The sequence below is a fragment of the Malus domestica genome, chromosome 03 (assembly GCF_042453785.1).
Source record: "Malus domestica chromosome 03, GDT2T_hap1".
Taxonomy (NCBI): domain Eukaryota; kingdom Viridiplantae; phylum Streptophyta; class Magnoliopsida; order Rosales; family Rosaceae; genus Malus; species Malus domestica.
In genome coordinates, this window is record NC_091663.1 from 11,197,245 (window position 1) to 11,209,265 (window position 12,021).

Sequence of the window (12,021 nt, forward strand, 5' to 3'; positions counted from 1 at the left end):
AAGACGCAGAAGTCAGCCGCGCACCCAACGCAACATCAACAAAATTTACTCATCGGCCGAGCTCGGCCGACGAGTTGGCACGCCCCGCATTCACCGAAGGACGTAGTTAGCTTATAGATTACTCGGCCTGCGCGCCACGTAGGCTTGGTAACAGTATTATATGCGAATTTACTTACTACCATTTCGTATTTTGTTGAATTTGTGCTTTGATGATTCTTAAATGAGAATCTTAAAATCTAAACAGTTCCAATTATTGAACCGAACTGTGGAGTGACCCCAACGACCCCTTTTAAGTATTCCTAAAAATGATTTCTCTTAGGTAGATCCGGCATTAGTTTCGTGTTTTTCATGTTCATATCGTTTCATGTCATCTTCAATATTTTAACAGGTCATATCGTGTGACACCTATTAAAATAAACGGATAATATGACACGACCCAAATTCAACTCGTTATTATTAACGGGTAATATCACCCAACCCGTTACCCGTTAAAGAAAATATATTTTAAATCAATAAATAATCAAATGAAAAAACATAGTACTAAATTAGTATATACATACCACAATGTCACATAAGTATTACTTTAAAACATAAAAAACACATTGTCTTTCAAGTATCACATATAAATTAATGTAACAGTGTGAAACATATTAATAAAAATAATAAACGCTCGTGATGACACGCTTTACAACTTTCATGAAGAGCTCAACTTCGAATTTCACCACTATAATCACATAAATTATAGATCGAAATTTAATCGTTGATTGTCGTTCACATTTACGTTCCATTTTTTCACGGAATTTTATTTTTTCCAGATTTTCTTTTTATGAAAACATGATCTTTTAGAGGATGCAGGAAGATGAACGGTTTGGATATTACGTTCAAAGTTTTACCGTTAGTGAAAATATTGCTCGGATTTATAAAGTCTCTAGAAACTATACGACTCATAAATCAGTTAACCGTAAATATCGGAACGTGATATCAATGATCTGAACCGTTCATTTTTCTATATATGTTAAAACATCATGTTTACAAAAAAGAAAATCTGGAAAAAATAAATTCAATGAGAAGAATAAAGTGTAAACGACAATCAACAGTTAAATATAAATCCAAGGTTTATGGATTATGGTTTCGGATTTTGGAGTTGAGTGTATGAGAGAGTAAAAAACTTTGTTAGGTAGTTGACTCTAAAATTGAAAGTATGTATTTTTGCCTATACTAATACTATAAGAAGAAACTCTCATAATAAAAATAAATAAATAAATAAAACATAATTTTTTTAACTTATATAGTATAATAATAACAAATATTAAATATACAAAATATGCATTACTGCTATTGTATTTTATAGTAAGTTTTTTTAGTAGTTTAACTTTAAAATCATCAACATAATTTTTTTCTTAACGAGTCGAAATGGGTTGCCCACGAGTTACCCGCATGTAAACCCGTTAAGAACCCATTACTAACGAGTAGTAACGAATCCTTAACGGGTGACCCAATAACGACTTAATTAGTTATCATGTTTACCCAAAATCCGTTATTATCGTGTTGTATTAACGGATCGTCTAAAAATTGATAGGCCTACTCTTCGGAAACGGGTTGTATGAGTTGTAGATACGTATAATCGATTTCATTTTTTTATTATTGTTGAGACTGTTTGAACAAATCAAAAGCAAATCGAAGAACATAAATAATAAGAGTGCGTAGGGAAATTATTTCACTTCCACTATATATTCATTTGAGGTTGAGTCCATTAGTTTAGCACGCCCAACCAATGCGTGCAAATCCAAACTTATAATCCCATTACCCGAATAAAGTCCCCAAACTGCCCATCGAGAACCTAGGTTGCACGGACGGACACTCTGACACGTGGATACGCTTGGGACACGTCTCGGATACAATTTGGACAAGGTCAAGGCACTGTTCGGGCACGTCTCTACCAACTATTATGGTCGTTGGGATTCGCCGTGTGCCTCTGAAACTGGTTAGCCTCAGTGAAACTGTGGAAGACAACCTACATTTTCAAGGGAATTTGGAAAAATAACCAAATTTTGGACCCCATATAGAATTATAGTCACCATTTTAATTTTATGATAATTATAACCAAAATTTAATGTTAAAAGTACTAATATACTCTTAATGTCATGTTATGTAAATTTGGGACCCCATATATAATTATAGTCACCATTTTAATTTTATGATGATTATAACTAAAATTTGATGTAAAAGTACTAATATACTCTTGTGGGAGTGTGGGACCTATTCATGTTATGGGAGCCTAGATAAGATCATCCAACCAATCAAGTATGTCAAGTGTGTTGTGATTGTTGTGAGAAACCCTAATATGAAAGGTATATTAGTACTTTTGCTTTAAATTTAAGTTATAATTATTATAAAATTAAAATGATGGCTATAATTCTATATGATGTCTAAATTTGATTTTTTTTTTAAATTTCCCAATTTTCATCGACACCGTTTTCTCTTTTGAAATTCAATTGTTTGTAAGTGAGACGGTGAATTTCACTTCACTCCTACGTTTTAATCCTCTCACCTCTCTCGTTTGTTTCAATTTTCTCTCTTTATCATTCCTACATATCACTAATCAACACTTCACAAAAAAACAAAAAATTAATTAAAAAAATCATATAATAGCACTATAAGGAGGAAAGGGATCCTTTCCGAATCCCTTTCTTCTAATCCACCAAATCAGTGGATCTGTGTCATTGAAAATTGATTCAACGGTTACAAACAGGGACCCACTTTAAAAGTTATAATAACTTTAGCCGTTTAATCAAATTTCAATAACACGGATCCACAGATTTGATGAATTAGGAAGAAGGGGTCCATAGAGGATCCATTTCCCTATAAGGAGTAAGACCCTCGTAGAGTATATACCCATTTTAATTATTATGTATAGTGAATGAATTTGATGAACATGAATACTTTGTTATATTATGAATTTAAACTCTTATTTAAATGTATGCAATATTTGTTATAAATTATTGTATTTTTGTTGCCGTGTCCGCGTCTTTATTTTTTGTCATTTACCGTCTCATGCAACATAATCGAGAACTCAACCTGCCATGGATAATTTATCAACGTACAAACATTTAACATTTTTTGTTTAGGTAAATTACATTGTATCCCTCAAGTTTGGGGTCTATTACAATCGCATACAATATCTTCAAAACATTTCACTTTCATACCTCAAATACTATTTTAATTCAATATAGTACATCCGTTACATTTTTCATCCATTGATTTGTTAAAAGCTGACGTGACTGACAAGTGTGTGCCACATGACTAAAAAAATACTTTTTTATTCATTTAAAATATTATAATAATTTATCCTTAAAATAAAATTTAAAAAAAAAATATATATATATATAATAATAAATAATTAAAAAAAACCACCTCTGCTCAACCACCCCCCCCCCACCCCTACAAACAAACCCAGAAACCGCCCCCCCCCCCCCCCCCCCGACCCACCTCCCTCTCCTCCCATCACCATCCCAGCCCTTCCCCATCACCACCGCTGCCTCACACCAGTCCCCTTCTATGGAGCCCTCCACGTCAGCAGCACCGCCGGCTAACCTAAGCTACAAGTGCTCTGTTTGCGACAAGGGCTTCTCTTCTTACCAAGCACTCGGAGAAGCTACAAGTGCTCTGTTTGCGACAAGGGCTTCTCTTCTTACCAAGCACTCGGAGGACACAAGGCTAGCCACCGAAAAGGCTCTGCCGCTGGATCGGTCGTCAAAGGTCCGTCCACGTCCTCAACCACCACAACCTCCGCCACCACCACCGCCACCCCTTCGGGAAGGTCCCACCAGTGCTCCATATGCCACAAGTCTTTCCCCACCGGTCAAGCCTTGGGCGGCCACAAGCGCTGCCACTACAATGGCGGCGCCGCAGGATCCACCGCTACCACAAGCTCTATAACTTCCTCTGAGGGAGTCGCGTCAACTTCTCACGCAATCAGCCACGGCCACCCCCGAGAGACGTTTGACCTGAACCTGCCGGCGCTGCCCGAGTTCTCTCGCGACTTCTTCGTATCCGGCGAGGACGAGGTGGAGAGCCCCCACCCGACGAAGAAGCCCAGGCTTCTGCTGATGGTGAAGCCCAAAATGGAGATTTCACAGGACCAACAAAATTAGGACAACGATTCGGACCAACTTTGCGAATCAGCTCCCGTAGGCATTAAATTAGGAGGGTGGGTCCAGGGGGAAGGTTTGTTTGCGTTTCAATTTGGTTTTTTTAAGGGTAAATTATTATAATATTTTAAATAAATAAAAAATTATTTTTTTGTCACGTTGCATAACAACCACATCAGTTTTTAATGGATCAATAGATGAAAAATGTTACAAAGGTACTATATTGTAATAAAATGATAGTTAAGGTATAAAAATGAAATGTTTTTAAAATGTATGTGATTGTAATAGATCTCAAACCTGAAGAAATAGTGTAATTTACCCCTTTTGTTTTTATGTTTTTAATCATTTGGTCGGACACATACAACTTTCTTGAGTTCATGTCACAATGTATTTTTCACAACCTGTCGATATTTCAAATTTCAATAGTGAAGAAACATTCTGCCACATTAATATGAACAGTTCTTTAAAAGCCTGTCGCTCCATCCAAATTCTATGCAGGCTCCTCTCACTAGCTCTGTCACAATTTAATCCTCACGTCCTAAACCTAATACTCCATCCATTGCAATCTTTAATTTGTTTTCTAATACGGCCTACCGAAATGGGAGCCTAGCAGAGCTACACCTAGTTCTTATTTTGCTTAACCTTCGTGTCGTAAATTACCCCGCATAATCACGTATCATTTGACCTCCAAGTTGCTGCCGAAGCTGATCCTCTTGTTGCTGCAGTTGTTGCTGCTGCTGGGCACTTTCCACCCCATGTCTGAGACCCAAAGTAAGGGACACGGCTCCAAGTCCCCCAGCCTCAAACCCTCCTCGCTGGTCCTGGACAAAACCCATTAATCCTCCGTCCATGTTTGATGGAACTTGGCACTCCAATCTAGACCTCTTCATCTCCTGATTTCGTTGCTCTGCATCAACTGAGCACTCTAATTGTCTATTGGGCATCACATTCATGCTTAGTTGGTGATCATTGTTTGGCCTGCTGCTGGTGCCTTCATTTGCAGAATTTCCATCCTTAATGATAGGATCTTGGCCTGCTTCGAAGGAGCCTCCTCTGGTCTCGAGCATGTGTATTTCTTCAACCATGGGCTTCCAAACGCGCACTCGGGCGTTTATGAACCAGTTTGACACCTGCATTATGGTTCATAATTATGTCAATATCAGCATAACCCTTGTTCAAATGACTTGAAATACAAGGAAGAAGTAAGCTCGCAACATGTCATCATGTACGATGGCACAATTAACCGTAAACGCGACCTACATGAGACTATCTACTAATTTGCTGTAATTTTCTTACAGGCTATCTATTTATTTAATTCAAATCTTGCTAATTGCTTATTCAATTTGATTATTCAAACAGAAAAACCAACTTGATAAAGAACTGTAAACATGATAATTAGATATTGAGTAGGTTACCCTACCTGGTTTCGAGATAGACCCGTTTGAGTGGCTAACATGTGCTTATCTGTGTCAGTAGGATACCTAATAAAAAAACCAGTTACCACCCGAATACGAAAGAATGATTGAGAGAGAGAGAGAGAGAGAGAGAGAGAGAGAGAGAGAGAATGATTAAGAGAGAGAGACAGAGAGAGAGAGAGAGATGGGTACGTACGGGTGAAGAAAATGCTCGAAGAGCCAAGTTCTGAGAATGGCTACTGAACGTTCAGGTAGGCCTCTCTGGGGTCTCCAGACGTGTTGTTGGGGTTCAGAGAAACCCACAAGGGACCCACCGCCAGACTTATTATGCTTTTGGAAACCTAGGCCCATATACTTTAGCTTGGCGAAATTTTTCTCACCTTTACTACTGCACTCAGCAGTACCAGCAGCAGTTACAGAGGATGACATATATTCCTCTCCCAAAGCCTTCCTTGTGTGCTTGAGCTGGTCCTTGATGGAATTTGTAAGACACCTGAAGTGTCTTGAGACTGCGTTTAGGGCCATGCATATGTACGGCGTAGCGGAACTCAGACCGGCAACTGATTCGAAGGAAGCAACCACCATTTGCATTTGTTGATGATATTGCTTGTACCTTCTGCTAACCTTCAATTCCACAACAGAGTTACCAAAAGGGAATCCAAATCAGTTGATAATGTCTTACAAGTCATTAACAGATGAAATATATATCCACTAGAAGTTTAATTACTGGTATAAATTTACATTTACCACTATACTAATCGCATTATTTACCCTATGTGTTGGGTTCCACGAGTCATGGCTGACAATTTGATGATTCACAACTGTGTTAATAGTATTACTGATGGACGAACCATGATTCACACCGAAAAAGAAACATTCCAAATTCACCAGGACAATAAAATTATGAATTTTCTGAATATATTGCACCCAGTCCTTGGAATTTTCAGAGTATTGCACCAAACCTTGGCAAAGGTACGAAAAATAATAGTAATAGGATCATAGCTAACCAACTTGGAAAATTATGTCAGCAATCATAAAGGATGTTTCTTTTAAGCAAATAATATGGTCGTCGCCCATTCCAAGAAGACACCTTGGTTTTCAACTTTACTAGAAAGTGTCCGGACAACAAGAAGTGGTATCAACTGTTAACTGGAAATCTAGCTAATTCCCAAGGCCCTACACTTGCGGTGAAGATATTTGAGTGTGTTAACCCGTTGATAATTATGATTTGAACATGGGGTTTTTAACTTTAATCCTTGCAAAAGATTGAAATTTAATAAAAATCTGGTGTTAGATTACATATTGATTAGATTCCCTTGATGTGTCCTTGATTCAAATTAATTAATGAGTATTTTATTCAATGTCTCCCATTAAATATTTGAATTTATTAATATACACATTTTAATTTATTTTTTAACCAATAAAAAGTTTTTTTAATTTATTAATTTTATTTAAAATTGTTCATACTTGAAAGACTCAAATATTGTACCTTAATGTTAGTACTGAAATATATTATATTGAACTAATATACCAAAATGCATGCACTGATATGTATTATATTGAATTAATGTACCTAATGTGTGTATCGAAATATACACACTAAAATATATCAAATGAATTAATGTAACTAAATGAAGAAGACAAAGTATATTGGAATATATTGTATAACAAAAATTAGTTTATCTAAATGTTTACAACAAAATATATTACGATGAATGAAATGAAATTATAATTATTACATTAAAATTAGGAAGAAAAAGAGAAATAATTAAAACATCAAAATATAATTAATAAATGAGGTGATTAATGTTTCAAGGGACTAATATTAGATATTGATCTTACTCATGGTTTTAGTCTAAAAGTCATCTTTGACAAGGATTAGAATGAAGTTTCCTATTTGAAGATTCAACTTCAGGAAGTGATTTATGTACAATCATTCTTTTTCTTTTTTTTTTTGCACATCCTTATTTATTTAGTATATTTGGATTGAATAAATTATAGAAAAATGAAATGACGTAAATAAATAAGAGTGTGCAGTGGGAATAAAATGTTGTGTTGAAATCATTTTTCTTCAGGGATTTACATGCAACAAACCCTATTTAAGTATGTCAAATGAACATGACATATTTCCTCTGCTAAGATATCAAATATATGAATTCAACTTGTTGCTTTCAGAATGTTCAACAAAGACTAGCTACACTTCAACAATTAAATCAAAACCTCACTAATTTCGACAATCAATGTTGTCAACCTCATTACTGAACATAGAGAAGCATTAATAGAGAGCAACATGGATACTTTGATAAGCACATCATAAATTGAAAATGTATATAACCAAAAGGAAACAACTGAAGCAACATAAAATGGTCATAGAGTGTTCATATCAGTCCACAATCTCTTCCCTCGCAAGCCTTGAGTAGGGGAAGAGAAAGGGTATCATAAAATCTACAGCTATTCTTGTACTGAAAATGGCGATAGAACTGAAGCCAGGTAGGAGTTTTAAATCCAAGTATGTGTTATACTTCACCATGCATACAATTTTGATCACCTATTAACTCGTTAATATGACATTAATGTTCATCAATCACATTGGGTTACAATCCAACAGTTGATACTCAAATGCCGATAAAGTTATACTTCTATTTTTGGGAGAAATGTCATTTGGACCCTGATCTAACGGTTTGTGAGTAAGAACTTTCATGCTCATAGCCATCGGCGTGTAAGAAAGATCGCACGACTGTGAGTGTGCGTCCGCACTGGCCATCTAAGGAACATAATTATCATTTTTTGATGACTAAACCCTACTGGGTCAAGACTCGCGTTGTTATTTATGGGGTTAATCAAGAGTCCAGGACCAGCATTTCTAAACATGTGGTATGATATTCTTCACCACCCGAAGAGTGCCGAGAATAAGTTGCCTAAACTCATAATTATGGCACAAAGATGATATTGTCTTGATGAAATTTAACAGTCATCAGGGACTATTAAAAACTTGTAAGTGGTATAATGGGGGGGTCAAGATCCATCAAATCAATATGACTTTTGTAAAACTCTAATCAAGTCATAATCGCGGACCCATGATAGCCATTATATATGCACCACGCAAACCATGCTAGATCTAGCTGCACTATGCATTAAAGCTTGTTAATCAATGAAGTACTCTTAACCTCTAAAAAGCCAATTATCATGGAAACAAAGTCTATAAAAATTGCTTTTTTATATATAAACTATCTCATTTTAAAATGTCGAAAAGAAGGTTGCACATCATAACTTATATCATAAGACTTCCTTTCCCTATAAAAAAAAATAGAAAATAAAAAATCTTATTCTTCAACGGAAATGTTATTAGCACTCAAAATTATCGTTGTGCATTTCAAGTATGTACAAATATATGGAAAAAAAAAAACGCTTGAAAGGAGTTCAAAATGACTATTAAAACCCTCTTTAACTAAATCCATTTAAAAAATACATAGCATGCATGAGGTTCTTCCAATGCAATCAAAACCAATCAAGTATTACCTCCTCATATTACCGCATTGTTATCAAGATCCAATGTTGCATACTACTCTATCGCAGACATAAAAAATTGAAAAATCGACATAGTAACTAATAATTAAAAAGGAGACATAAAACATCACTAACCTCCTCCTGCATATATAGGAGCTTTGCTTTCTTTTGTTGATACTCCGGCCAAAAGGACTCAGAAGATATGCTTGCAGCTCCACCATCACTGCTAATTTCGGTTGAACCGTAAAACGTAGAGGAAGATGCACCGGAGTTGTTCCTCTTAGCCACTACTTCAGTTTCGGTTGCATTACCAGCTTCAATGGAAATTGAAACCGAGGCCGAAGCACTCACATCTCCAGACATCCTCTCAGATGCCTCACATGTTTTTAGTATCTTTGAATCACTAACCCAACAGAATTCATCCAGTACCTGTTGAGCCGGTTTCAAGAACTTCGAACTCTTCAGAATCGTTGCATATCCAGTGAAAGGACCAAGAGGACCAGTGCTTCGATAGGCGCTAGTACTAGAATTCCCCACAATGTCTTTAAGTGATTTTCCACAAGTTTTGCTAATAATAGATGGCTTTGTTATGGAACACAAGTATCCACCGGAAGATTTCCCCATTTTCGAATTTTGAAGATCCTTAAGTGCTTGATGATCATCATCATCATCATCATCAGTGCTCGCATGTAAATCTTGAGACCCAATTAATTGAGCCACAGGCAGTTTATTAGATGGTGGATTTGATGAGAGTGATAGAGACAGCCCTTGTTGGTTGAAATCGCTACTCATACCGGTCCTCATTTCTTCATCAACACTGTTTGCAGTACTAAATTCTAGTCCCCCGCCACCACCACTACTCCAATTATGGCGATTCTCGATAGGCTGCCGATCCATCCAAGAATTACTCGCACTATTGAAGCGCAATGTGTTCGATTGATTCCCGTAGCTTGGAACGCGAACAAGTTCATTTTCCATGATTCTTTGGTGCACAATTGAAGCCATTTCTAGCTGATCCTGCTGCGTCCCTTGAGAAGCTGAAGTGACAACATCTTGGAGAGTGTTAACGAATTTTATCGAAGGGGACGAAAAGTGCATTGTTCCTCCTCCCAAGTGCTTTTGGGCAACATGATGACTAGAAATTTGATCAGCAGATGAGTTGGCCAAACTAGACTGAACTACATCCTGATATCCACTTGTGTAATTATTCACCCAATCTATGCTTTGAGGTGGATTAAGAGTACTTCTCCAATTACCAAAATTCTGACTCTCGCCGCCGGCGGGTTGAGCTGACAACGGAGCATTTGCATTGATTGAAAAATCGAGCATTTCAGAAGAAAACATAGTTGGATCATAGAGCAAATTCGCATTCCTCACATTTCGAACTTGCACGATATCTGGGTTTAGTCCTGGATGGAGTGGCAACTTCCCAGAATTGTTTGCTAAATTGTCGAGATGGTGAGGTGGGGTTGAAGTTTGATTAACTCTCAACTTATCTCGCCGACTTTGTTGTGCTACATGTGATTCATGCCTAAAGCCACTCATCTCCATCCACTAAAGTTCACCAAGACCACTACTTTTTTCCCCTTAATTATTAAAAAGAATTCCAACTCGAAAAATTGCTCCAATATATTGTCTTCCTCAACAAAAATGCAAGCACACATGCATGTCTTCTAGCCACATCAATCAAGCTGAAAACTACATTTCCAAGCAATGTAATAAATCCAAGAAAATTATGCATGATTTCCCGAAGAAAATAGTAAATAAAAAAGAGAAAACAATAAAAGATAGATAAAAGTTTACCTTGAGTACTTGTCAGGAATTAGCTTTGAACTTGTGGAGACTTTCCCACAAACAGTGGTTTGGCTGTTGAGCTTTGAACTCTGTCGGCAGCCAAACCTTGAAGCACAAACCTGCATACAATTAACCACCACTCATTCAAAAGTAGAGAAAGATAGAGATAAAAGCCTGCAATTCAAAACCACACGTAAAAAAAAATTTTACTCAACAAATCAACAATACAACGTCTCCTCTTATGAAACCCTAATTCCATAACTCTTTTTAAGAAAACTAACTTTTACCATTCATTACTTCAACAAAAAGAAAAACATAACTTAGATCCAGCAATCCTAATGGAGTTTTTAGAGCCAACCCAGCTCACAACTTTATCCATATAAGTGTTGAGTGCGCTATAATTTACACAAAAACAGTTGCTTCCTTAATTGTATATTACTAATTAATCATATGATGGTAATTATTCACTTGACACAGACAAGTGCAAATAATTCATGACTGAAAACAAAGAAAGAGAATAAAAGCTAAAAGATCTTCTTCATGACAGTACTAGATGAAAGAAGAAGAACTGCACGAAGCAAATTAAACACTTTTTATAAACAAAAAAGAAAAGGTTGAACCAAAGTTCGTTTATTAATTAAACGAACTATAATACCTGTGGAAATTTTTGCTCCTCAGATCTTTTCAGACCAACCCAGTAGAACTCGGATCCGGCTCTTTACTCCGGTGGAGTTTTGAAGTTTACGGAGGTGAGAGCACAATTATTGTGTAGGCAAAAAGAGTTGGCGTTATAAAGCTTTAGACGTTTTGAGCACGCTCTTGTTTGCACAGAAGAGAGAGAGAGAGAGAGCGAGAGGCAGTAGTACTAAGGTAATTGTACTAATTCTAAGCTGACGCAGCCGTTGGATTTAGTGGCGAAAGGATCGGACGGCGAGAGAATTTGCGTCCATGAATGGTTTCACAACTACTGTGTTTGGGAAGGAAGGGTCCCATGAACCGAAATTTCACCCTCCTTTTCTAGTGGAGTTGGATGGATTGGGAAAATAAAAAAGGCAACATGTGGTGGTCCTAGGAAACACTCTATATTACATGAATACGAAACGTATTTGTGAGTCATTTTAATTTTTGAAAAGATGAATTGTCGTGACAAAATC

General features: G+C 36.7%; 1 protein-coding gene across 4 annotated transcripts; it reads right to left on the reverse strand.

The window, feature by feature from the left end:
• Positions 1-4,539: 4,539 nt before the first annotated feature.
• LOC103418855 (BEL1-like homeodomain protein 9) lies at positions 4,540-11,708 on the reverse strand. Of its 4 annotated transcripts, none has more exons than XM_070818977.1 (6): positions 11,523-11,708; positions 10,877-10,986; positions 9,209-10,764; positions 5,763-6,190; positions 5,572-5,632; positions 4,540-5,281 (listed from the first exon to the last, which is right to left on the reverse strand). In XM_070818977.1, exons 3-6 carry the CDS (start codon positions 10,622-10,624, stop codon positions 4,808-4,810), a joined length of 2,379 nt encoding a protein of 792 aa, XP_070675078.1. In that variant the 5' UTR covers positions 10,625-10,764; positions 10,877-10,986; positions 11,523-11,708; the 3' UTR covers positions 4,540-4,807. The 4 variants fall into 4 exon arrangements, with proteins under 4 accessions (XP_070675078.1, XP_070675076.1, XP_070675079.1 ...); XM_070818975.1 differs by having other exon boundaries at positions 9,209-10,771; XM_070818978.1 differs by having other exon boundaries at positions 10,877-11,041.
• Between the last annotated feature and the right edge of the window lie 313 nt (positions 11,709-12,021).